General features: G+C 39.8%; 6 protein-coding genes across 9 annotated transcripts; 3 read left to right on the forward strand and 3 right to left on the reverse strand.

Annotated features, from left to right (window-relative positions):
- Nucleotides 1-2,055: 2,055 nt before the first annotated feature.
- Nucleotides 2,056-9,063, reverse strand: LOC124305404 (uncharacterized). The gene is made up of 3 exons (XM_046764793.1): nucleotides 7,826-9,063; nucleotides 3,995-4,235; nucleotides 2,056-3,841 (listed from the first exon to the last, which is right to left on the reverse strand). The coding sequence occupies exons 1-3, from the start codon at nucleotides 8,003-8,005 to the stop codon at nucleotides 3,495-3,497; spliced, it is 768 nt and encodes a 255-aa protein (XP_046620749.1). The 5' UTR covers nucleotides 8,006-9,063; the 3' UTR covers nucleotides 2,056-3,494.
- Nucleotides 9,064-10,057: 994 nt separating this feature from the next.
- LOC124305405 (DCN1-like protein) lies at nucleotides 10,058-14,191 on the forward strand. Its single transcript, XM_046764794.1, has 5 exons — nucleotides 10,058-10,277; nucleotides 10,777-10,990; nucleotides 11,054-11,222; nucleotides 11,295-11,508; nucleotides 11,585-14,191. The coding sequence occupies exons 1-5, from the start codon at nucleotides 10,275-10,277 to the stop codon at nucleotides 11,747-11,749; spliced, it is 765 nt and encodes a 254-aa protein (XP_046620750.1). The 5' UTR covers nucleotides 10,058-10,274; the 3' UTR covers nucleotides 11,750-14,191.
- A 1,915-nt stretch (nucleotides 14,192-16,106) lies between these two features.
- On the reverse strand, nucleotides 16,107-17,479 carry LOC124305600 (uncharacterized). The gene is made up of 3 exons (XM_046765180.1): nucleotides 16,942-17,479; nucleotides 16,561-16,785; nucleotides 16,107-16,488 (listed from the first exon to the last, which is right to left on the reverse strand). Exons 1-3 carry the CDS (start codon nucleotides 17,368-17,370, stop codon nucleotides 16,348-16,350), a joined length of 795 nt encoding a protein of 264 aa, XP_046621136.1. The 5' UTR covers nucleotides 17,371-17,479; the 3' UTR covers nucleotides 16,107-16,347.
- Nucleotides 17,480-17,642: 163 nt separating this feature from the next.
- Nucleotides 17,643-18,319, forward strand: LOC124305408 (NADH dehydrogenase [ubiquinone] 1 alpha subcomplex subunit 2). Its single transcript, XM_046764800.1, has 3 exons — nucleotides 17,643-17,798; nucleotides 17,939-18,045; nucleotides 18,114-18,319. The coding sequence occupies exons 1-3, from the start codon at nucleotides 17,716-17,718 to the stop codon at nucleotides 18,197-18,199; spliced, it is 276 nt and encodes a 91-aa protein (XP_046620756.1). The 5' UTR covers nucleotides 17,643-17,715; the 3' UTR covers nucleotides 18,200-18,319.
- On the reverse strand, nucleotides 18,221-22,079 carry LOC124305406 (pseudouridine-5'-phosphatase). 3 transcript variants are annotated; one of them, XM_046764797.1, is made up of 4 exons: nucleotides 21,747-22,079; nucleotides 20,328-20,546; nucleotides 19,281-19,513; nucleotides 18,221-19,197 (listed from the first exon to the last, which is right to left on the reverse strand). In XM_046764797.1, the coding sequence occupies exons 1-4, from the start codon at nucleotides 21,811-21,813 to the stop codon at nucleotides 19,012-19,014; spliced, it is 705 nt and encodes a 234-aa protein (XP_046620753.1). In that variant the 5' UTR covers nucleotides 21,814-22,079; the 3' UTR covers nucleotides 18,221-19,011. The 3 variants fall into 3 exon arrangements, with proteins under 3 accessions (XP_046620753.1, XP_046620751.1, XP_046620754.1); XM_046764795.1 differs by lacking the exon at nucleotides 20,328-20,546 and adding an exon at nucleotides 20,678-20,896 and having other exon boundaries at nucleotides 21,747-22,070; XM_046764798.1 differs by lacking the exon at nucleotides 21,747-22,079 and adding an exon at nucleotides 20,716-20,855.
- A 2,676-nt stretch (nucleotides 22,080-24,755) lies between these two features.
- LOC124305400 (protein disulfide-isomerase A6 homolog) lies at nucleotides 24,756-27,210 on the forward strand. Of its 2 annotated transcripts, none has more exons than XM_046764788.1 (6): nucleotides 24,756-24,968; nucleotides 25,201-25,397; nucleotides 25,498-25,725; nucleotides 25,899-26,105; nucleotides 26,204-26,529; nucleotides 26,655-27,210. In XM_046764788.1, the coding sequence occupies exons 1-6, from the start codon at nucleotides 24,953-24,955 to the stop codon at nucleotides 26,971-26,973; spliced, it is 1,293 nt and encodes a 430-aa protein (XP_046620744.1). In that variant the 5' UTR covers nucleotides 24,756-24,952; the 3' UTR covers nucleotides 26,974-27,210. The 2 variants fall into 2 exon arrangements, with proteins under 2 accessions (XP_046620744.1, XP_046620745.1); XM_046764789.1 differs by having other exon boundaries at nucleotides 25,204-25,397.
- The last annotated feature ends 10 nt before the right edge of the window (nucleotides 27,211-27,220 follow it).

Below are 27,220 nucleotides of genomic sequence, written 5' to 3' on the forward strand. Positions count from 1 at the left end.
GAGATCTCTGCCCCTTCCAAACCTACGATGACCGCTCTTCTTCATCGCGATCATCCTCTCGTAGATATTAGAGCAGTGACGATGGGGCGGCGAGGCGACATTCCAGAAGCCGAAATTGTTTTATTCCACTTTAGCGCTACTTTTGAAACCCCGAAAAGTGTGCGACTGTGCCTGATCGGTTCATCTGCATCCCGACATAGGCTTCACAGTCTTCCGGAAAGTTCTTCCATTAATCGTAGAGCGAGATTGGTGCCGCCATTATGGAGTCACTCGCGAGTTTAACGTTACGATATAACGCCCGGGACCTTTGATAATAGGCTGCCGGGTTATCGCATCGCAAGAAAGAACGTTCATTCTCTTTTAACTACATTTTGAGAGTTTAATGTATGTACGTGCTATTCAGTCTCACTATCTAAAGCAATGAAATAGTGAATATCGGGAAATTATCATACGACGGTATATTTGAACACCCCATTTTCCGCCCATTCTCCGCTGCTCTCCCTCGCGATCGACGTTCCGAACTCTGACGGTAACTTATCGACTTTGTTTTATTCGCGAAATCCACGTCAGATGGAACCTCTTCTCTGCGTTGTCATTATAAAACTGATGGAGGAGAATGCACACGCAGTTTTTATCATTATTCATCTTAGAAATGCATTGCAATTGTATAAAAAAAAGAATATATATATATATATATATATATATATATATATATATATATATTTAACACCAATCCCCTACACTTGTTCAAAGCTTAATTCATCACTCCGGATACGTGTGAAAAATGAATAAAGCTTACCGCAGAGAGATATTTGCAAATTTGTGTGCTTCAAGGCAGATTGGATTGAAAGGTGTAGTAGGAGCAATGAGACACTTTCTTACATACGTACCTGTGTCGCATAATTTTTATAGCAAATGGAATTAGGCGGTGGTCCACGTATCTCGTGACCGACGTGCCGGTTAGAGGCCAAGTTTGCTTTCGGTTCGGTTCATCGGTGCGTGAGCACATCGTCAGATGCACATGGGTTGAATTCGGTGCTCGTTCCTCCCTGTACCTACGTGTTAAGGTGTCACCGGGATTCGAACAACGCGATCACGCCGCGCCTCGTTGAACTATTATACATGACAAGATATTTGACCGAGCTGTGCAATACGCTCTTCCTGACTTCTTGTTTTCGGAAGATTGGAAGAATTTTCTACAGGAGGTCAATTTTTGACTCCATTTCACTTCAACCCGATATAAGTATATAGTTGAACAGACATTGACGTGATTGATTACAGCACTTTTCGGGTTCTTGTGTATCTTTCAAGAAACATAATCGATTTATCAAAAAAGTTGGTTATTAGAAACTACGATAGATGTTTAATGGGTACATATGCTGGTAGTTACGCGGTGATGACGAATCAGTACCTCATGCCTGCCAATATATTTTTTGAAACGAATATTGCAATGCCCTGGAAATTGCAGGCACGATGTCTACTACACCGTTCATCGTTAGTAAAAAATTCAAGTTACGAGCGCTTCCAACAAAGTTTCAAGTTTCAGAGTTCACGGCAAAACGCCGGATGTCGCGGGCATTAAAAATTTAGCATCATCATACACAAGAATTAGGTAGGTAGGTAGGTGTGTATGTACATGAATTACGCGTTACGCGTGTAACGGTGTCGGTTCCTAAAAACGACAGCATGCGTGCACGAAGTCGTCTTCCTCTCTGCATTATAGCCAGAGAAAAGAGAGCAGGAGACAGAGAGAGACATTTAAATTCTTGTAATTACCGTTTAGACCGTATTAAAGACCCTCGACAAATCTACTGCACTTATCCACCACCGTAGTTCTACCGCCGATGTGTACATCGTACCTATACAGACACAATAATTGTCTCCGCCCATAGAGTTTATGTATCTCCATCTCCGTTTATCACGGTACATGAAGGCATAACCGCGCGGAAAAGCTTACCCACGAGGAGGAGGACCAGGCGGATTACATTATCGTGACGCTTCTTCGCGTCTTTAACGGCTTGTATATTTATTGTATACTTTATACCATAACTGAAGTGAGCCAATGACGTCATACCTTTATTGATTTTCCACCAAGCTGCAACATCGTATACACAATATATACATAACTTGTATATTACATTATTATGTGTACATATATTTTACTACTATGGCACCTATGTGCATGTATATACATACGTATATATACCTGCACGTATACACCTACCCGCGGTAACGTATATACCCTAAAAGAGTAAGAGGAGCTGATCTTCGGGTATGTGTAAGAAGAAGGGGATGCGTTGGAAAGGTGATGGCGGAGGGATTATAATACATGTATAGGCATACTCAATCCTCCGCTTTGCACAAGCGACGATCTCGGAGAAAAGAGGAGAAAATAGCAGGTATAGAATAGAATAGAAATGAAATAAAATGAAATGAAACGAAATGGAATGGAATCGGAGGTATAAAGCCAGGGCGCGGGTGAAGAAGGAGTGATGATTCAGGGTGAGGTTTATTGCGGAATTAACCTTAATTACTATTTAACCCTCCTGCGCTGCTACAACGTTTCTAGCTACTTCTTCCTACTCATCATTCTGCTTCTACTTCCGCATTCAAACACGTATCAAACAACGCCGGATTAGCCAGTTGTATAGAAGACACAAGGTGTAACGGAGCGCGATGTAATTGATTTGTTTCGTTTTCATTTTATCTCTAATTATATTCAATAACTTGAGTACATTACACGACACAACAACTTTGAAACTTTTTTTTTTTAATGAATATACTTTTAATATATAAATACACAATATAGTATACTTCAACATATAGATACATAAATATATTATATACGGCGATGGGCAATCTTTAAAATTACACGTATATATATATATATATGTAAATTGAGTAAAAATTTCCTCGGGATTTTATTCTTCGATTATAATAATGTAATTATTATTGTTATTGTTATTATCTTTGTTGCATACTTCTTTCGGGATATCGATTGGACAACGAATAAAAAAGAGTTTTAGTGGTTGTAACTATCAAGATTTGAGAAAATTGTCGAGGGATACGAGAAGACGACCATAACTATAATACGACGATTTAAAAAATAATTCATCCTTATTATTATTATCATTATTATATTACTATTACTTTTTTATTACTTTTTTCTTACGTATTCCGGACGAAAAAAACTGTCAAGAAAATTTTATTGTATCGTGCACTCGCGAATAATCATGTTATATGTAATAATATCTAGAATTTATAATAATCTGAGCATTATTATATCATTATTCATATGTAAACTCGATTGAAACGTCTTGATCATTGATACACATAAGCATATATATGTATATACACACATATATATATGTTTAATACTTTTGATATATATATATATAATAATATATTATGTACATGCATGTTTTCTGAACGATTTTCGTTTTATTTATTTTTTTTGTCCTCTTATCGTTTCCTAACTCATCCGACAGAAAATCTCATATTGTCGTAGTGTAAGTCGAAGCCGCGATGAGGAGGGTGAACAATGGGAGAATGATCGACCACCACGACCGAGTGAAGTTTACCGTGTTTATGCTATCATTGCCGTTTTCGACGATGTTTACGCAGGTTTCGGTAACGCTTATCATCGGCAAACGTCTCGACAGTAAACTTTGCACGCCAGCTCTGTCATTCTCCGTTAAATGATAATTTCGTGACAGGACGACCGAGTACAGCTCGTTGTTCGGCGATCTAGTACAGAACGTCAGTACCATGTGGGACGCAACGGCTTTCATGACTTGCACGATGCCCACAAAGTGGACGTAATTCTTGTTCACCAAAGTACCTGCAGCGTCGGATTTTAAGATATATTAATATCGAGAAGAAGAGGAGGAGAATAAGTCAAGCAGTGAATTACAATCATAGTAACGTGCAGTAATTTCGAGCCATGTAGCAAGTTTATCGAAATCAATTATCAAGGATGCATGGGTATACTGACCATTCTGCAGATCCCTTGATCTCCATAATCCCGGAGCGCCGGAAGGATCCGTTACGGTAAAAGAATAGTCCAGATCACCATCCTGCGTGCTCCACAAGAGTCTGATCGTGAGACTCTTACTTCCTGTGAATCGCAGCCTGACCACCGGGCAGCTCTCGGTTATACCACGACTGCTGCTGGTTGGTCGCATAGGGTTCATCTTGTGCTCCACGTACTCGACCACGTACCATTTTCCAGTTATCTGTGCAGTACAAATACGTGTTTCCTCGCTTTTTTCTCTCCCTCTAATTTTTTTTTTTTTATTATTTTCCGTTCACCCAAGCTCAGCAATCGAAATTTTGTCCGTTTTTCTTTTCGAAATTCATAAATAACTGTACGAAACGATATTATTATCAAATCGTTCCAACGGTACATACCTACGTATATAAGAGAATTGTTATTCCCAAATTGTTGTTTTCATTTTTATTTATTCCTCTGTACCATATACTGAAACGCAAAACGATACGAAAGAAAAACGCGCAAAAAATAATGAATCGAAAATAATGCGGGAGGTAACTTTTTCTCTACACGCCAAAGGTGTATCGTGTACACGTATGTATATCACGGGTATTAAAGAGAGGGTGGAATTAGGAGGAGGGAAGTGTAGCGAAAAGGCGAAGAGCGAATTGACGGGCTGGTGGGTGGGTTTCACCCTTAGGGACCGTGTTTTGAATACGGTGTGGATATACATACACGCATGTATATATATATAACGTGTACATACTCTTGTACATATGTATGTACATTATCTCGTTGTCTTCCCCCATGATCTTTTCCCAGGTATGTGTACGAAGCTCGTGCGATTTACATGCTTTATACGTTGATGTACGTATGCAATGTACGGAGAGTTAGAATATGCGTGTTATGACGTCTATGTACATGCGGTGCGTGCGTGACATTCGGCTGTAATATAGATACAGAGTTTTGCATTAGATACATACATTATACGTTATACCTAGCGTACCCCAGAGGATATAATGCGTGGTTATGTATAACTTGCGACACGCACCTGCCGCCCCTCTTTGCACAATAAACACGGTATACGTCGTGAATTATGTATGGAGCATTCCATGCCAACTCCACCGAGGCGTGCAGTCTAATAAATCGCTGTATCGGATTTAATACATGATATTTTGCATCGAATCTTCTGCCAGACTTCTTTTCTCCGAAGTACGATGTATAATAAGTTACGTAGTAAATGATTAAAGGCCTTACAGCTGATTTGACGAATTTTTTGTGGATTGCGCTGTACATAATATATAATCCACAGTTTTCCGATATGGAATATAATACGCGTAAAATACATTCGTGAACACTCCCCTCGTTTTAGGTAAAACTATAAATGCGGCCACCCCTTGTATGTGTATAAATCAAGTACCGAGCGTACATTAATTAATGCACGCGTATATAATACGCGACGCGGGCGTGCGTGAGGCTAAAACTCGAGATAGGTTCCGTCGTGCACCGTTTATGCATTAGGAAAATTACTGCGTAGGCGGAATTTACAGGGTGTACAATGAATCTGTCATCTCGGTTCAAACTCACCAGATACAAATTTTCCGCCTGACTTATGATTGTATACTTTCACACCGGTTTACATTCGCATCAACGATACCGGGAATACAAGAGCGATGAGATTGAAGCTCGTCTGCATGTTTAAAGAGCCCGGTGAATAAAAGTTTATTCTTTCTCGTTTAAGGTGAGTTTTTAACTGATTTCCTCAATTTACGATTTACAGCTGACATCGTGAGTCAGATTTACCCGCGTATAATATATGTACCTCAGGGTGTATCGAAAAATTAAAAAACTCTTGACTACCCGCAAAAATCAAAGATATCATTGAAATAAAGGTCTCCGTGCAATGATTCGATTTTTTGACAATATATAGGGGGTGCGTGGCACGTTTAAAAACGCCATTTTTAGCGTTAAATTCACTTTATCACTGATAAACGGAAACAGATCAATCAAAAAATTCTGCATTTTTTATACAAGGTGCCCAGATGTGTACGCTTTCAAACCCATATTCACCGAACATTAACAAATGGTTCATATATTCGAAAAAAAATCTCTGAAAATCAATATGTTTGTTGGTGTGAATCAATAAAATATGAAAATTTTCAAAATAAAGATTTATTTTTTGGCAATTTTCGCATTGTAGGCAATATTCATTGCCACTACTCGTTTACAAGAAAAAAAGATGGCAGAAATACAAACGCGTTTTAGAAAAAAAAAATCAATATTTAATGACGATTAATTGAAAAATTGTGAAAATAATGATTTTCAGAGATTTTTTTTTTCGAATATATCAACCATTTGTTAATGTTCGGTGAATATGGGTTTGAAAGAGTACATATCTGGGCACCTTATACAAAAAATGCAGAATTTTTTGATTGATCTGTTTCCGTTTATCAGTGATAAAGTGAATTTAACGCTAAAAATGGCGTTTTTAAACGTCCCGCGTGCCCCCTATATATTGTCAAAAAATCGAATTATTGCACGGAGACCTTTATTTCAATGATATCTTTGACATTTGAGGGTAGCCAAGAGTTTTTTAATTTTTCGATACACACTAATGTACCTGTACATATCGCGCCATATTTACCCCTGCTGCAGCACATACGCATACATTATATAGGTATCGTCTTGCGTTCCGTACGCGCGGGTTTTCCTGCCTAACGTCAATAAATTGTCCCTACACCCAGGGCACAGCCATACGTGTTGTGTTGTATAGTATGGCTACGTGCAACAGCATGCACGAATAACACCACCGTGCACAGAGGCATTGTGTGCGCATACATATATAATTTAATACAGCTATGGGGCTTCTTCGGTGGGGACCGAAGTCCTAAACCTTGATGCTCCCTATAGACATGGTGTCTGCAATCGTGTCTGGAATTATCCCTGAAACTTGCGGGAAACATCGTCAGAATATATTATTGGGATTTTTGTTTCGAGCGCGGATCTCTGAACCATTCTTGCCGTGGATTTCGGTCATAAACCGCGTCCTGTGATCTCCGTTGATCATTTATCACATCACGAGGGTATCGCATTGCCACCTGGAAGTCTTATCAACCCTTTGAGTCACAGTGGTAATCATTCTTACCGCCCATTTTATATCCATTTTTTGTATATTTAAACCATTTTTAAACATATTTCTCTTCGGTGATTTTGCTATTTCCACAGTATAATAATAGGTTCTCAATAATCGAGAGTAATTGTTGCGATATAATGTGAATTATTATTGTTGGAATCAAATTGATTGAAACAAATCGTGAAAATTGAAGGAGTAATCCATTCCCGAGAAAGTTACCCTGCTACCCATGTATATGTATTGCATAATTTATAAATTTTTGGGATTGCTGATTACGAATCTAAAATCAAGTCTTGGAAATTTAGTGTGGCGAATCCAATCAGCGACCCCGTAAACCCCTGAGTAGAATATTTTGACCGTATTCGAAAAAATTTGAAATTTTCGTTTACCACATTGGATCCACCATCTTGAATTTTTCAAATTTAAACTCAGATTTGTGATCAGTGACCCCGAAAACAACGACATAAAGTTTTTTGGTCGGATTTGATTACATTTTTTATTTTCGATCACCATGTTCGATCCGCCATCTTGAATTTTTGAAGTCTGATTTCAGATTCGTCCTCAGCAATCCCAAAAACAACAGAATACTATCTTGTTATAAAAGTTGACACAGCACAATAATGTGTGACTCAAAGAGTTAAACGGTATGGCATATGGAATGATACTATAAAGACGCACTATCAAAATGAAAATGATCGTACCTGTTCGAGATCGAGGGAAGCCTGGGGTTTCATACCGGGACAGTGAGTGGCCAATCCCGTAGGAAAGTTTACACCAGTGTCGTCGTAGTCGTTCGCCGACGAAGAACTGCTGGCCCCCATCATCAGCAAGAGAAGGCACGCGAACGCTGCGAGACTCCAGCTGTTGCTTCGCTGATCCATCTCGTCCAGATGATGATTACGATGGCGATGATGACGATGATGATGTATGAAAATTAATTATTTCCAAAACGATGATAGTGAAAAATATGAATCACCCTCACGTAGCGTTGTTATTGTCCAGCTCGGCAGCTGGAATCCTGCACACAGAGCAGCTAATTTCGCGATGATTAAAACGTTTTAATTAATTACACCGGGTCCCTATCTCCTCCCTCTTCTCTCCTTCACCGCTCTTGGCTCGCGAACGGACGCTTTTCAATCCGGAAGAAAGATCCTGGTGTACGTATATATGTATAGTGAATGCGGAAGATGGATGGAGAAGGGGATAACACTGCCTATGGTGCAGCTTTGAGAGTTTAAAGCTTTCTCGGTTTTAAAGCGGATGCGCGGGAAAATCACTTTTTTTTTTATACCGTCAAAGACGAAGGGGATATTCGTTCGATTTAATTAAATTTAATTAAAAGCGCGCGGGCTCTCTTTCTACGCGGATTATCGTTTCCATTCCAATTATAGTCAGTCGGTGCTGATTAGGAATGGTGCAGGACAATGTTAAGAATCAAAGAATACGGAATAAGATTATATAGGCACAGGGATATATTCTAATCAACAACGAAACGTGCTGTTCCCTCTTGCATTGTTTAGAAACCCAGGTTCACATCACACAGTCATAAAAACAAGTCTGCACACCGTTTTTACAAATTGTTTGAAATCGCCTCACTCAAGCCAATTGATTATTATTCTGCATCGCAGTTCAAACTTTTCTCGATTGGAAATCAGACCGACAGCTGTTGTCACACCACCACCCCACGTGTGTGTAATAATAAAATATCAATCATCACACCTGCGGCAGTTGCAACGGAACTCGATGCATGATGACGATGATTAGAACACGCGACATTTCTGATTAATAGATAATTTAATTTAGAGATAATTTACATTCTCTCGCCAACCGATGATACGACGACGATGTCAATGGTCTTGGTACGCTAGCTTAAAATGCCAGATTATTCAGTCGGGATGATCCTGACGCTTGCGTTACGGAGTCCCGGAACGGTCTGACCCTGTTTGGCTATATCATCGGGGCTATATGTCATACGGTCGACGGCAGCCGGGCCGAGCCGATATCAGCCGGAGGACGAGGACGAGGACGAGGACGAGGACGAGGACTAGGACGAAGGACAGAATCCCTTCTCCTCCTCCTCATTCCCTTCCTCCTAAACCCAGAGAGTGCTGCCGTGTTCTCGTCGCCGCGCAGCGCTGCGCTGTCATGCTCTCGCCTTGTCTGCCTCTTCTTCGATCATTTGCCCGCAAGCTCCGTTCATCCCCCAGCTCCCCGATATTCATTCAATCTCGTAGTAGTCAGCTGGCTGTGCTGGCACTCGTTGATTGATCATTTCATGAGCCAAGGTAGCCTCAAGCCGGCAAGGTTGTAGCTAGTCGAATGATCGGATGAATACGCCTATATGCATCCACGCATGCATACGATATTCGAGTTGCGCCGGAAAAACAGATCCCCTTTTATTATTGTCATAGATTATGCATACGCGCAAGGATTATCGCGGTGTACCAGATTCAAAGACGATATCTTGCAGGTATCTCTCGACATGATTTCGTAAATAAAAAAGCGTACCGCGAAACTCTCCAAAATTCAATTCAAAATTCGGATTTACCTTAATTTCAATATTAGTTTGTCTGAAATTGTTAAACTTGATACCTCACTGGAGGAATCTTGTATCAAGAAAACTGTATTTATCAGAAATAAATTCTGCATAAAGGATTACAGCGCAAGCTACATTGCTGCAGCTGCGTTCTAATTTGCAGAACTGCATTATTGTCATTCAGCGCACGATGATACTCAATTTCTCAATCGACGGTAAATACTGATTTCGGTTGGTAACAAAGGAGAAGCTTATCAATATAGTTATCTTAGCTCGGTAAGGCAGAGTTCGGTAAAAGTAGATAAAATGAATTTCGAAAAACCGACGGACCTCGAAAAAAATGGTCACGAAGGGTGTATTTGAATTTTGTACGGGACTGTTTCCCCCTCCCTTTTTCCCATCGGTCGCGTCTATGGCGCGAGGAATCCTCGAAAGCCTTACACTCACGTGTAAATTTGTGAAAGTGTGCGCGGCGCGGCCAGCAGCGGCAGACAGCTCTCTGAATACACGCGTTATTAACAGCGACATGCGCATATTCATGTCAAGTGTAGTGTGCGAGTGGTGAAAACAATATTTTGGCCTTCGGGGGCCCAAACAAACATTATTTTTACAAAATGGTATGATCAAGTTGAGAAATTTTTACCGGTACTCGTCATCTCGACCGTTTCACCCCAAATCTCGACCACAAGCATGCTTATTATTGTTATTCCCAACCGCTTGCCTAACATTCGCGTCATTGGCTCTGCGAAATCGAAAACTGGGTTGTAGAAAAAAATCCACGTTGCACCTGATTTTACGCTCTTTCTCTCGCTCTTGCTCTCATTGCAAACCCCGCAGGCTCTTTGACACTGTCAAATAACCTACAATACTCGTTGGGAGGATGATGCATGCATTTTACCGCCGTATTTCATAGCCTACATATGGAATCCGCACAATTTGGACCTTTAACTCAGTCCTCAAATTCTTGTTTGACAATCCTTCAACAGAATTTTGTCCATATCGGTTTGTCGCGGATGTAACTAAGGAGGGGGGAAAGCTAAGTCTACCGAAGTTAAAAAGAATAAACAGACCAAGCTTCCAACATTTTCTCCACATGTATCGTTGTTTTTGTTTCAGTACAAGCTGAAGTTCTCCCAGAGGGATAAAGTTAAGAAATTTATAGCCTTCACGCAGACGGGCGAACAGACGGCGATTTACTGCTTGACTCAGAATGACTGGAAGCTCGATTTGGCCAGCGACAATTACTTTCAGAATCCCGAGGCTTATTACAAGGAGCCGAAAGTTTCTGTAGATAAAAAGAAACTTGAAGTTCTATTCAGCAGATATCAAGGTGAGCTGGCCGCACACCAACCTTCTGTTTGATCTTCATTTGTCACTCAACCTCCGTTCACAGACCTCAACGAACCTGAAAAAATTACTGCTGATGGGATAATGAAGTTCCTCGACGACCTGAGCCTCAGTCCTGAAAGTAAATTAGTCCTGATAATAGCATGGAAGTTCAGGGCCGAAACGCAGTGCGAATTCACCAAAGACGAGTTCATGAACGGCATGATGGATCTAGGGTAAATAGCGACTTATATCTCGCATTTTTGTTCCATAGTTCCCGGCAATTGTTGGTATTGTTGTTTTTTTAGCGTCGACAGTATCGATAAACTTAAGATTCGACTCAGCAGCTTGGAATCTGAGCTCAGGGACGCTCAGAAATTCAAAGACTTTTATCACTTCACTTTCAACTACGCCAAGAACCCCGGACAGAAGGGATTGGACCTTGACATGGCTATCGCCTATTGGAACATCGTGCTCGACGAGAAGTTCAGGTTTCTACAGCTCTGGTGCCAGTTTCTGCAGGTAAATTTGATAACTCGTATCCCTAGAAAGAATTGTTTACACCGATTCTGAAACAGTTTCCCCTTTCACGTCACAGGAACATCACAAACGATCGATTCCAAAGGACACGTGGAACCTGCTGTTAGATTTTGCGCTCATGATCAACCCCGACATGACTAATTACGACGAGGAAGGAGCGTGGCCCGTACTGATCGACGACTTTGTAGAATGGGCTCAGCCGCGTGTTCGTCAGTCTCTTTAACATTTTACGCTGAGCCGTCAGTGCCGCCACTGATGCTAATATCGCGTGGCTGGCTTATTGATGAGCTGGGAATATTCTTGTGTATAAAAAGAAATTGATATATGTGCATATTATTACTATATAATTCACAGCGATATAACAATGTCGATTGCACATAGATGATTTTTAAAATCGATTGGCGAGAGAACGCTCTGAGGCTGATATCATCGTTCTTTTCGTTTTTTTCTCCAACTTTTTTTTTCTTTTTCGTTGATTGTGCCACTATCAGCAAATTTGTACCTCCAAGTTCGAAATTACAAGGAGAACGGGAAAATTTGAAGAATACAGCATTTGATTTTGTAAATAATCAAACACACAGGCACACAAACTACAAGTCAGTTCCGTAATAATAGAGAGAAAAAAATATAAAACGTTATAACGAGGAAACACTTGATTTCACTATAGTGAAAAAACAAACTATACAAAATTGTAACGTTGCAAAAAATAATTCATGCGTTAGGAAATGATCAAAACACATCTTCTAGGATTGATTGAGAAAAATCTTCTTTTTTTCTTAGAGTAATGTTATTAAATTGATGCGTGCGCTGTATGATTTGTTACAAAGAAAATATTCGAAACGAAAAAATATATATATAGCTATGTATATAGAGACGTACATATACCGCGGAAACATGTAGGAAACATGAGCGATGAGGAAACAGGCCCCTTTGAAAAAAAAAAAAAAAATGCCCTATGCATCTCAATCAATTGATACTGCTCAATTTTTTTTCATTATTAGGAGAAGATATCAAAGGATAAACGCTTCCTAGAAAATAGGAAGGAGAAAAAAATAGAATATACAAACGAAAAAAAAAGGTATTCCAAAAGAGAAATAATGGGAAAACGGGGAACAAAAATTGGTCAAGATTCCACAACATGCTCAAGTTACGCAGATAAATCGGTAACGATTACGCAGAACGCTTATTCGATTTGTTAGTCTAATTTTCAAACAAAATAATATCTTATTATTATCCATATAAGCTGCTATTGTCGGGCTTGGAAAAAAAAATTAAGAACTAACCAGCAAACGATATAATTTTGGTTTTTAGTTAATAATAATAGTAATGATGATGATGACGATGACTATGACTATGACTATTACGATTACGATTACGATTACCACGACTACGACTACGACTACTATGATTACAATGACTATGACTATGACGATGACGATTACGATTACTACGACTACGACTACAACTACGACTACTACGATTACTATGACTATGACTATCACGATGACGATGACGATGACTATGACGATTACGATTACTACGACTACGACTACGACTACGACTACGACTACGACTACTACGATTACTATGACTATGACTGTGACTATCACGATGACTATGACTATGACTATGACTATGACTATGACTATGACGATTACGATTACTACGACTACTACGATTACTACGACTATGACTATGACGATTACGATTACGATTACTACGACTACGACGACTACGATTACGATTACTATGACTATGACTACGACTACGACTATGATTACGACTACGACTACGACGACGACTACGACTACGACTACGACTATGACTATGACGATGATAATATATACACACACACAAATATTATAGTAATAATATAAAAATCTATATTTTCATTTCGAAACTTCTCACATAGATATGACGATAGCAAATGCTGCAAACTATATAAATACCTGCGCCTGTTACACAAAAAGAAGAGTGATTTTTTCTGCATTTTTTGTTGAACGCGATTAAAATTTAATTCTATTTTTGTTTTACCACGCAGACGCATTTTAGTGAGCGAAAAAATCCAACACATTCTGTTTCAACTTCGGATATATTCTCTAAGTTATAATAGTTAAGATTTTTCGTGACACATTTTTGCAAGCCCCCTTTTTTAATATGACACTATTCCACAAGTCGAAAAAAGAAACATTAGACGAAATTTTGTCACAGTTTTAGTTTTATTTATTAGAATATTAGACTATCACCATCGTTCTCGGACCATTTATGTTCTAAAATGTCAGGAATGATTTATACTACACGATCGAACATCTCCGTGATATTCCAAAATCATCTCTAAACGTAAAATACATATGTAATGAATTTGCGTTGATCCAACTTAAAAATACAAGCAGAGTAGACGGAAGAAATTCAAAAATAGCAAACTGCTTAAAGAATGGAAACTTGCTATCAATTTCCAGTTACAGACAATGTTGAATGTCACATTATTGTTGCTCTCACTCGAGCCAAAAATATCGACAAGAATATTCTGGAAAGGATTTTTAACTCGTTCAATGCCGAAAGTTTTGCAAACTATTCTTGAACCATGGAACGTAATTGATTCCTGGCGTCGCGCCAATCCAAATTTTCGTAGATCAACATGTTGAGAACTTGGAGAAAAAAAAGAAATTTAGGAAAAGATGAAGAGAGAGGGAAGAAGAAAATATATATATTAAGAACATCAACAAATTGTAAATAGTGTAAATAATAAAAAAACAAACCCATGTCATAATATTAATCTATTGATTAGTTTAATTTCATTGATTGAATAAAAAAAAAAAAGTTAAAAAAAACCATCGTCTCAAGGTGCCCACTTGTTTCTAGCCCATTGGGGAAAACTGAGTGCCGTCGCTAAAGCATTGAGTACGATTAGAAACGTGGAATTTCAGTATAATATGAAAAAAAAAAAAATCGTGGTACTGTTTTTTCTTCTCAATTTTATTCACTTTACCAATTGTACTATTTTTAAAAATTTTTTTATTATTGTCTGTATTTCTTCTTTCAGTAACAACAAATCTTCTCGCACTCCCGAAAAGTCTTGATCCAACCCTCGTCTTGATCCTACATTTTCTATCATTGACCGCGACAGTTGCACGAAAATTTTGCGTGCCCACAGCTGCTCTTGATGCGTCTAATCTGGTGGACGAACGCCAGTTCGTATTGATCAGGCTGTATCCTGTAGCACCTGATCAAGACGTGGCGGACGTACCATTCGCACAACTTGTCGAAGTCGTCGATGCTTGCCTGAAGATAATCAGCGGAGGAATTAAGCCGCCGCGTCTTTCGGAGCGTATTCGGTTCTTTCCTACCTGTGCGATGACCAAACCCCTGGGCGGATGTCCAGCCGCGTTGTGGGTGTGCGAGTCGAACAGTGTCACCTGGAATATCCTACGTTTGAAATGACACGAAAGGAGTTGAAGGCACGACTCCCACCTTGAACGTCGATTCCTGGAAGATGAACAGGATCGTTCTTCCGCTCGTTATCAACAGCATAAAGAGGTTCTCGCCTTTTGGCTCTCGGTACCATTCGCTAAGGTGTGACTGAACGTTCCTGTACAATCCGCAACCAATGTCCTCGTGGTAGACACGGAACTTCTGCAGAAATGTAAAGCGACGACAGTAAGGAGTAGAACTTCGGATACGAATGCGACTCCGCCCCATTACCCATTCCTCGAGTGAAGGTCAAAAAATTTTTATTTATTTATAGTAGTCCAATACCTTCCATCATGCCGTTTAAATAACATCTAAGCCGAAAAGGTTGTCACTTATTTCCTGACGGTGGTCGGCGCTACCCGATCGAAACGTCAATTTTACATACTGTAAATAAATTTAAATTGTTTGACCTTGACTCGACGAATTTTGTTTCACTACAAGACGACCTGGTCACGAATAATTTCCAAATTACCCATTCCTTCAACATTCTCAAGGATTTTCCTCCGTATTGCAATGCTTCTTCCGTGTTCAGGTACGCATAGGGGACGAGTCCTCGTTTCATTATCCAAGAGTGCGTCTCGTTGCCCTCGATGATGGCCTCCGCTATCGTGACGATCATCTCCTGGCACTCGTCTACGTCCCAGACGACGATGTTGTTCTTGGATATACGCTGGGCGACGAGCAGGCAAATTAATGTGCATGCCTCGCTACCTGCGGTATGGTTTTCTTTCCTTAATTAATCATGCTTCTACTCGAAAGATAAGGAGGTACAAAACGAGGGAGGCTAATCGGATTACCCTCTTGACCGGGAGGATATCGGCTCTGGGCGAAGGCCGGATGGTACCAGAATACATCAACGACACCGCGATAGCACTCCCTATAGTGCGATGGAAAGTCATGGCTAAACAGTGGCGGGAGTTGGCTCATGACTTTTTAGAGCCCGGAAGAGGTATCCGTTGTTGCTTTCTACTTGTCACCGACCCCCTGCTTCTTCAAACTCTTAATTTTAGTCCGAGAATACATTTTTTCGAAATTTTAATTAGATTCATATTACTATCCGAAAATTGAGGGGAAAACTGGGAAAACTAGAAAGATTTTTCGACCAAACGTTGAAATTTTTGTCACAAAGTGACTGTATTTTCGTCGTTAGACTTGAAGTTTGCCTCGGTCAATTGATGCTTCTTTTATTCTTGACTTCAAAATATACATTGTAAACATAGGCACACGTATAAAAAAATTGTTTCAACATACATTGCAGGTGTCAAATTTGTCGCAAGGATCTCGACGAACGAAGAGTTTAACTACAGGAATCTAGCAAGGCCTCAAATACATTTTTTTTTCTTTTAACTTTTAGCAAAGGATCATCTCCCCTCCGTCGTATCGCCTGAAATAGAGATAGGAGAGCTCGTAGCACGACGGTCTGACGTTGTAGCAGTGCTTCATCAGGCCCAGATACCAGGCGCAAAGGCTTCCCAGTTTCTGCAGATCGACCTGCGAGCAGAATCGGTCATGCTTAGAGCCGATTTTGAACAATTGAACGTATCATTCTTGGTACCTCATTACCTGTGCTACAACCGCTCCACGATTCAAATGCTGGTGCGAATCGATGAGGGTAACTTTTTCAACGGAGTGTTGGAACGTCAGCAGGACTGATCTGTTGTCTGCTATTATGATCACAAAGAGATTGTCGGAGTGATTGGGCGGCGGATTTCTGTACCATTCTTGAACAGTCTCGTTCAACTGGTCGAACAACGAACTTTCCATGTCCATGAGATAGACCAGACTCTTCTGCAATTTCAAATAATGTCAATGGTTTAAGGGTCGTAAGATCCGCATCAAAAGTTAGGAAGAGAAACAATCTGTTTAAAAAGCCACAGATTGTCCGAAAGACGTTTAGAAATCATAAAAAAAAAGATTGAATTGATTGAAAAGAGTGTTTCTAACCCATTCGATGATCGACCTCATGCTCTTTCCAGCGGCCTGAATGGCCTCGGGTACGGACATGTTGACGTGGGGTAATTCCCCGGACTTGAGAAGACGTTCATGAATTTTGTTGCCCTGAACGAAACTATCAGCGAGACATTTTATCAGCTGGGAACTGAGCGGCGTCTGAGCGCAGCAGTCGTGTCCACCCGAGATTTTCATGTCGCTCTGGGATATCCGGAGGGCGACGAGCACCGCTATCAGGGTGCAGGCGTTGCTACCTGGTGCAGGGAATGAACGAAAGAGGAAATTTGGAAACTCGAATCTATTTTTCACGGTTTTACCATTTGTTCTGTCCCCGTAACGAGACTGCGAAAAATTCTGACCAAACCACCAGACAAGCACCGGACCCTGGTGTTCCAGCTCGTAGTCGGCATCCGGCGAGCTCATCCCGAATTTACGCCTCTCCTCCCGCTGCTACGCGATCCCATTTATCCTCCTGTCACTTAGAATTTATACCCGGCTGAATGAAACTGGTGAAATTGCTCCGCGTGTCAGCGGCCCGCCATCCTTCGAAATATCACCGCTAGGATCAACGAACTGCTTAACGTATCGAAATGTCAATTCAAGAATATTGATAGGTTCACAGGATCAACGCATCTCAAGAACTTAAATTTTTTAAGATCATCCCGAAATTGAAGCGTGATGCTATTTGCCTGTATAATTCATTTAAACTGAAAGTTAACGTCGGGTATTCGACGACCCCCGCAGTCGTATAGCAGAAAGGTAACCAAGATGGCGGCGATCAAGTTCGGCTCGCATTTGAAAGAGTTGCGGATTTTGTTGTGTCAGACTTCCAAGTCCAGTCAGGGCGTGAGGTGAGTTTATTTGTGAGTAATTTCACTCAAAATAGCAAATCTAGTATTTGTTCAATTCTATCAGACAATGAGGGTATGATAATTTTGAGGTTATGATATGCCTCCCACAGTTTTGAGTAGCAGATATTTTGATATTTCAGGGATTTCATCGAGCAGCAGTATGTCAAAATAAAACAAAGTAATCCGAATTTTCCGATCCTGATAAGGGAATGCTCAGCGATCGAGCCGAGGCTCTATGCCCGCTACGGTGAGCGTTGTTACATCATTATTCCAATCTCACTTTTTCTTGTTTCAATCATAGTCTTGTTTCCACAGAATTCGGCACTGAACGCAACGTCCCTCTGTCAGACATGAAGTCCGAAGATGTCCTGAGTGAGGTTAAAAAATTGGCCACAAAGTAACTATAGAGACAATGGATTAGATAACTTGTAATATATAATTTATTTAGAGAAAGTGATTAGCTTATCGCCAGTGCAGCGACCATCTACGTTTATTGAACATTAAAAATTTAATTTACGATATTTTTCACTTGTCTTTTGTTGCTAAAAGTTCTCTTTAAAGAATATCCTGCAGAATATTTTGGGGAAAAATTCAAAGGAGCCATTATTTGGATAAACAAAATTAGTGTTTGTCTATTTATTCTAATATATGTGCAAGATTCAGAATTATTTTGTACTTTACAAGAATGTTCGAAGGGAATCGAAATATTCAAAAATAGGGATGAAGTAAGGCAGATACAAGAACAAAACTGAACAAGACAATTTCGCGCACTCGATCCACGACCATTGCGAAAGGGGAGTGATATTGAGTCTTTCATATTTTCTTTCCTCCGAACGTTGTCAGTAAATTGGTATACCTACATTATACAGGAGTGTATACACGTATGCTTAAATATTAATCAGTAACATTTTACAACCAAGCCAAGTGTAGCATACTGAATGGGATTATCATTATCATTGTAACTGTTTTCGTTATCTTACACTATAAATCACAACACAGCAACCAAAGATAGAAAACTGCCTACATGTGAGATCCTAATGGAATTGTTAATCGTATTTCTAACTATGTGCGGTCCTGAGTTAAGCTCCTAGCTTGAAGAGTCACATAATCATCTAATCGTCATTTAACTGCCGTCGACAATGAACATTAAATCATCTCTAGAAAGAAAACAGAAGAGGAAAATAATTTCCCCGTTTACGACTAATTTTATGGTCTAGGCTTTGTCTGCGAACGCCGGTAGACCGAATAATTCCGGCTTAAATTCCTCCAAGCTGTTTATTACCAGCGTAGCATCAGTCTGCAATCTTTTCGGTAGGTTTTCATCAGGCACCATAACGCACTGCATTCCCGCCGCAAGCGCAGCTTGCACACCATTTGGAGCATCTTCAAAGACAAGACACTGGAAAAAAAGAAAGAAGATTGAAAATGCCAAACGTGCTACAAAGCTGGATGATCGAATTGTAAAATCACTGATCAGCCGACCTTGGCAGGGTCTGCTGGCTCAGGAAATCTTTCAGCAGCAACGATGAATATGTCGGGACATGGTTTTCCCCTCCTGACGCCAGGGTCGGAACCACCCAGCACTTGGTGATTGAACAGATCGAACACTTCCAGGCTGTTCACAGTTTTCAACTTGTAACTTTCGGCGCTCGAGCTCGTTGCCAGAGCTATTGGAATGTTGTGAGCTTTTAAATGTCGCAGCAACCTCTCAGCACCTATGGAATATTTGTCGTGGGTACGATTAGCACAAAGTTGTTCTAGGTTCGTTCTTTTGATTCTCATACACAAGATGCAGTGCGATAGCAAAACTTTTATTTACTGGAAACATGGTATGAATATCTGTTACGTTATTTTCGTCTTTTTTTCTGTACCATCTGATTTCAAGATGTCTGAAGTCTGGTCCATTTTTTTTTTTCTGTCACAGTCAGAAGCATGTCCAGTTAGTAAAAATGTGGGTTCGTGGCATTTTCTCTTTTGATTTTTTCGAGAAGACAAAAAACATTAAATATAAACTGTTTTCGGTTGAAATAAAAATATTAGTATGTACATAAAGTGTATTTACATAATTTCTTGACTCATGTATGTGCGTGACGAAAGCTCATGAATTATATATACTGAATGGATGTATATGAAAAATTAACTATGGCAAAACACATGTTCCTCAATCTCTCTGGCCCACTGTGGTTAACAGAGATGAAGAAAAGATAGACGTACAGGAAATTAAAAAAGTGTTCGTAAGGTAAAATGCAGGAACAAGATGAAACCTCAATGAGAACGACAGTGAACAGCGACATTAAAGTGCCGGGGCAAAAAAATCTGGTCAAAGCGTAAAATTGCCAGGCAACTATCTCTTTAATTCTATGCCAGTTATATTGATAATTACTAGGGCAAAAGAAAAACGATGAATTCGCGATTAGTTACAGCGGCACAGCGAGAACAACAACTTTGTGAACATAAAACAGAATACAATAACGAAACATTGTCTGGGGTAGTTATTTTTGTTTTCTGTTTTTCTACATATTTGTTGACCTGGCATCAATTTAACGTCTGTGAACAATTCCTTCTGCAAACGGTGATAAATGTGTTGAAATTCGTTGGCACTAAGGGGCAGCTTGTAATGCTCTATTATCATTTCGGCGCCTATACGCTCCGGTCTCCCGAGAACTTGGAACTGGATATCGCTTTCGTAACGCTGACCATACATGGAGCATATATTTTGATAAATAACTTTGTATATCCTCTCGGTATCTGCACAGATCAAAAAGAAGAGGAACGAAGACAAGGGCGGAAAAAAGGAAAGAAAGAAAAGGACAGGAAAGGAAAGGAAAGAAGATTCCTCCTGTTAAACATCTGTTTCAATAAAACACAGGTATAATTACCGGGCAGTAATTTTGAACGACAAAATAATTCGATGTACAATTTTTTTGCCTGCGCCTCAAACTCCTCGGGCTTCATTGGCAAATCTAGTATTTTGATTATTGCCGCTGCCACTTCAGTCGTCCTCAGTCCCATTATACGTGCTTTGTGCTCCCACGTGTATATCTTGCCGTATGGCGCGACGATTTGACTAAACGCTTCGGTGTACAGCGTTTCCGTATCTGTGCAAAATTTAATCTTCCATTTTTTTTCTTTGAATATGTAAGAATATATTCCAGGACCGATTGTTGAGTTCTAATATGAATTTTCAAAAAATCAGTCCATAGATAATATTAATCAATGAAGAACAGTCTTATCTCTTCATGACTGGTTTACATCCTTACACGTGACACGATTAAATAATTATCATAAATCGTGGATTGTGACGACACGTGTGCAAATTAGTTACTCCGCTTTAATTACACAAGCTCATCATTTCTGTGTCTTAAATCACTTGTCAAAGAGAGCAAAACTCGGAAGGTATTAACACGTAACAATTTCGAATCAATAGTCGTTTTTTTATTCAAAGTCTAACGTTATGACATCATCCCCTTCATTAATTTTCATCAAAACGTACTCGGACTTGTAGCTGATTAGACTTATAACCCATTGAATTAGATAATTTTTAATCTGTCAATAGCAATTTTCTTGAACAATCAATTACTTTATCCATGGTTATAAATTTCCATTTAATTTTTTGCGTCTGCATGTAGCAAAATATTAGTTATCTTTTTCTCATCTAAACCGTTCAAAAATCGTGACCGAAATGCAATGGAGACTTTGTAACCGGCAGTCATTATTATCGACATCGTAGGGACGATTGCGTCATCGCGATAAATTACTTCCTGGTCCCACGACCTTGTCGAGGTCAAACGTACAATAGTTTACAGAAACAGCGTTAAAAAAACGATGTGCAAACATTGCACACAGCATAATACAGTATAAGGTATGAAATGATTGGAACAACTATAGCTTACGTTACACTAATAATATAATAGAATGTTTGTAATTGTTCTGTTTTGTTTTTTTTACCCAATAGAAGGCCGTCCATGTCAAAGATACAGTGAGTGACAGGTTTGAACTGCGTATTGTTGGTCATTTTGGCAGCTGACTTCGAAGCACGTTGACGGTTAGGGAGAGGCGAAACTTTTAAGGTTACGCTGATCAGGGGCTGATGAAACTCTGCTTCCTCGCAGTGATCTCTCTGAATGCGTGTGCCTTGAAAGAACGCTTCGCAGCGGAATGCGTATCCTCTTCTTTACTGGAACGATGTCGACATAGTTTTCTTATCTCGCCAAACACGCTACTGGCAGGGGTCGAGCGTCGAATAGTTCGAAGGGCTGCGCTAGCAAATCCACCCGCCACCGCCAGTTTCTTGATCCAAACTGAAGATTGTAACATCCGCTTTGCGCAACCACCTTGTCTCTTTTATTATTATTTTATAGGTTGAATTGGAAGATGTTACACGTGTCAGCGTACTTAAATTTCTCCTGAGGAATAATAACTTTCAAGCCGTGTACAAACTCTTCCGTAAATAACATAGATGCCCGATAACCCGAAGCCTTGAACTCATACGGTTCGTTATGGTATATTTTTCAGTCAACGTACGGTTCAAGTTTTCAAGATGCAAAATCAAATTGATTAAGACTAGTGATTAGGACCTTAGACACCAACTTTAGTTATTTTCCCTTTACAAAGAAAATTTCTAATTGACTAGTCTTCACGGACTGTAAACATTCATTAATTGGGTATTTGCATGATTTTTATATTTCTTAACTTTTGATGTTTTTCGATTCTATAAATTTTTTTAGAATTTTTGAAAAAAAAATATTTTGTTTTTGTTTATAAGTATTTAAATAATTTAATAAATAAAAAAAAGGCAATATTTAAATGAATAAGTAGCTCCATCTCGCGTATGTGACGTCACAATGCTGAATTTTTTTGAAATTTTTAGCGCCAAGTTCTCCTGTAAGCACGCCGTGCGTGTAATCAGCTGTTGCTCTGTGTTGTGATTGATGAAAAGAACGTCTGATAGTGCTGTTTATTATAAACTAAAGTTATTAAATTATTTAATATGTCATTAAAAAACGATTTTTGTTGGTGTATAGTACCAACTTGTAAAAATACTCAAACTAATGCTTGCTTAACATTCTTAGTATAATACATTGACGTGATCATAACCTCCACACAATTATCCGTGTGAGTTCAAAAAAAAAAATACCACACAAAAATTGATTTCTATTTCAATTATTTTCACCGAAGTCTGACATTAATTATACAATGTATCAAACTTAAAGTTTAAAAAATTTACTTAAAATTTTTTTAGCGCTAGAAAATATTGTACATTACTCTTTGTGGATTCAAATAAACGCGCCAGTAGCAGCACAATGACGTCAAACCAATCACATTCCGTTTTATGTCACGTGACTTTTATGTGATTTAGGACCACTTTTATTTATTAAATTATTTAAATATTTATAAACAAAAACAAAATATTTTTTTTTCAAAAATTCTAAAAAAATTTATAGAATCGAAAAACATCAAAAGTCAAGAAATATAAAAATCATGCAAATACCCAATTAGATCGGAAAAGAACAGAAACGGATTAAGAATTTCAGTACGATCTATTCCGATTTCTTGATCCAAACGGATGTTTCGTATTCTTTGAAAAGAATTAATTCGGATAGAAAGAATTGAATCGGATTGATAATTGCCATCCCTTATTCTAAATAAATAATTGAAACGAACAAGCTATTAGAGGTGGCATTGTCGCGAATATGACGGGATAGGAAAGAGCAGATAAAATCGAATAGAAACGAATAAACAGATTAAAACGAACAGTGTCTCATTGGAATAACTCATGCTTAATTCGGAAACTTGAAGAAATGGGATTCATAATTCTGCTAATCGTTCCATTTCCATTCTTTTTCGGTTGTTGGGATCGGTAAAAATATCAGACTCTAGGCAACATGGACTCAGATCTGAGTTGTGCATTGCCCACAGAGTCTACTACTCCGTGGCATTGCCGAATTCGAACGCATATGGCGGGATCGTCGAAAAATGGATCGTGAAAGTGATGAAAGATCTTGTAGTTCGGGATGTATCGGCCTAGGTCCCTAGATTATACCAGGTCAAGACACGCGTGTTCCAGTTTTTCTCACTATAACCCGGACAAAAATTTCTATGCGCGTTCGCCCAAAAGTATCTTACAGCGTTTTCCACTGGGGTTTACTTACATTACCGCATTAACCAATTTTGACCAATCTTGCTCAATTTTTTGACGTTAATTATTTACGAGTTGCGCCCTTAGTGTCTTGACGTTCACGAAATAAATAGCAGCACGTATATATTTTGAGGTTAATCATCGTGACAGGTCAGGAATCAGAACCACACCAGGTGCTTTCCATTTAGAGGACAGTGTGACACAGTGTACAAATTTCTATTTTAAGCGGCCAATCCGGGCAAAGGAATAGACCAGAAATGTTTATATTGTGTCATGTTGTGCTGTAAATGGAAAGCATCCATTGTCGTACAAAACTTTTGGCGCATTCTGACTAATTTTTTGCCCACGCGTGTCTTGACCTGGTAATCATACACGTATCATATGCTTTCAATTTTGAAATACTGTTAGTAAAAACGGCAGTCCATCATATTATATCATATCATATATATATTATATTATATACATATCATATTATATATATATATAAGTTATAATTGAGTCTACTAGGTAGCATTTTCCTGTAGCATCCGATCATGTAAGACCGAGTTCCGCAGCACTTTACGGCAAAATTAGGCATGATTGTTGCATGCTGTTGCAGCGTGGGTCGAATTTGGGGCACAATTGGGAGTAATTTTTACATGCTTATATACTTTAGTGTTGTGTCAGAAAATTGACGAAAAAGAAAAGCTGCCTAAAGGCATCTTGCCGAGTTTTCTAGAACCATTTGAGGTTACAATTAGTTGGCAAGTCTCCCGACAGATGCTGATATTGTCGTTGCCCACTAGTGTAAATTGCACTGTTTTTTTTGTTTTTTCTAGGTACTCGTGGACCAATGAGCGCAGTCCACGAAAAATCACGGAGAACCGCGGAGGCGGCATGCGATCTGTCGTTGATACGGGTTCCCGATACTCTCTGAAATAGACGAACTGTGAATTCGACGAAGGTTCTTCTGACAGACGCATTGTGATTATTTAATCAAATACTCTAGCTGTCAGTACATCCGACGAAAGAGACAATGGAGGTCTTGATAGGTAAATATAAACAATTCTCAACGCTCTATTTAACCGAATACCGGATCTAAAAAACCATGATTGCCTCGAAGCCGGTCACTCGTTGGTTTTTTCTGCATTTTCACCCGACGACCATTTGTCATTCTAACCGAGAGAACTTCCGTCTAGAGTTCGAAACATACTCGGAAACAAAGAGCAAATTCTTCTAATTCCCTGGTGATTTTTTTTCCTGTTGTATCTACGCTGTCTATAGCAGGTCTAGTTCTGCTCATCGTTGGGGCAAATGCTCTGTACCCGACCAGTTCGGATGTCGTCGACCTTACACCCAGCAACTTTGATCGTCTTGTACTGCAGAGCGACAATGTCTGGATCGTCGAGTTTTACGCTCCTTGGTGTGGCCACTGTCAGCAACTGGTACCCGAATATGGGAAAGCGGCAACAGCGCTTAAGGTATGACTCTCGGTTTATAATCCTACATCCAAAAGTCGCCTTCAATCACATATGGCAGACAATCAGAATATTGGTTGTTAAAATATCTCTCAATGCACAGGGTGTCGTGAAAGTCGGCGGCGTTAATGCAGACGAGCACAAATCCCTTGCAGGAAAGTACGGAGTGAGAGGATTTCCTACAATAAAGATTTTTGGTGCGGATAAAAACAAACCTGACGATTACGACGGTGCGAGATCTGCCCAGGCAATCGTTGACGCTGGATTAAACGCTGCTAAACAAAAGTCGTACGCTGCTCTCGGAGGGAAGAAGAGCAGCTCAGGCTCTAAGGTTTGTTAAATTAAATCCAATTTTTCCCAAATGTTTACTTATTTTTTAAATCCATTCCGGAGTTGAATACTGAGTATTAAAAACAAAGGTAACAATTAAATTCTCGCTGCAATTATAGTTTCATTCCCACGTTGTAACTTTTGCTATCATAAACGCAAAATCGTCACTTTTAGTCTGGGGACGTTAAGGATGTGATTGAGCTGACTGACTCAAACTTCGACAAACTGGTACTAGGTTCAGAGGATATGTGGCTCGTTGAATTCTACGCCCCGTGGTGTGGTCACTGTAAGAATCTGGCGCCACACTGGGCGTCTGCAGCGACAGAACTGAAGGGTAAAGTAAAGCTTGGGGCACTTGATGCTACCGTGCATACGCTTAAGGTAATTTGGGACTTTATCCAGGCATCAGTATTTCATTGAAACATCTCTGATAAATTTGAATCTCGTATTTATCGTGTAAACCTCTCCGTCAATTTCAGGCGAGCGAGTACGGAGTCCAAGGTTATCCGACAATCAAGTTCTTCGCTCCGGGTAAGAAGGATTCAGACTCAGTCGCGGACTACGACGGCGGACGCACCGGTAGCGACATCGTTAACTGGGCGCTTGACAAACTCGCTGAGAATATTCCGGCCCCTGAGGTTGTCCAGATACTCGGTGAGAGAAGCCTCAAGGATGCCTGTGAGAGCAAACCGCTCTGCGTCGTTTCAGTGTTGCCGCACATTCTCGACTGCCAGGCAGACTGCAGAAACGGATACTTGAAGATCCTCAAGGCGCTCGGCGAGAAGTACAAGAAAAAGATGTGGGGGTGGGTTTCTGATCTTATTATTTTTTAATACGCGCCTAGAGCGAATCTTCTTTGAAACCATCGTGGCCGCAACGGATAAAAATCGTGCAAACTTTGTTTACATACGAATTTTATTCGGGTTTCAGATGGGTTTGGGCGGAAGCCGGTGCTCAGCCAAACATCGAAGAGGCCCTGGAGATCGGAGGTTTCGGCTACCCAGCTATGGCAGTGGTCAACGTTAAGAAGATGAAGTATTCTTTGCTGAGGGGCAGCTTCTCCCAGGACGGTATCAGCGAGTTCCTGCGGGACTTGAGCTACGGACGAGGGGGAACGGCGCCCCTAAAGGGAGCCCAGCTCCCTCCGATCTACGAGACCGAGCCCTGGGACGGAAAAGATGGCGAGCCACCCCAGGAAGAAGACATTGACCTGAGCGACGTCGACCTGGACGACAAAGACGAGCTTTAATCCTGCCTGGTCATTTTTATCTTATTATTAAAATAGGAAGAAAGAGACAACGCTCTAATTCACGGAGTTTCGCCTTGGCTGTTGTTATGTAAGCAACAGTGAGACTTTGACAAATTAAATTCGCGTCGAAACTCAGGTGGCGACGATACTGTCGTTTCACATCGGATTTCTAAAAAAAAATTTCACTGCGATGAATCCCACGATCCGCTGTCAGTTGATTGATATATCGTGTCCTTGGAAAAAAAAA

This window comes from Neodiprion virginianus, chromosome 5 (assembly GCF_021901495.1).
Source record: "Neodiprion virginianus isolate iyNeoVirg1 chromosome 5, iyNeoVirg1.1, whole genome shotgun sequence".
NCBI classification, from domain to species: domain Eukaryota; kingdom Metazoa; phylum Arthropoda; class Insecta; order Hymenoptera; family Diprionidae; genus Neodiprion; species Neodiprion virginianus.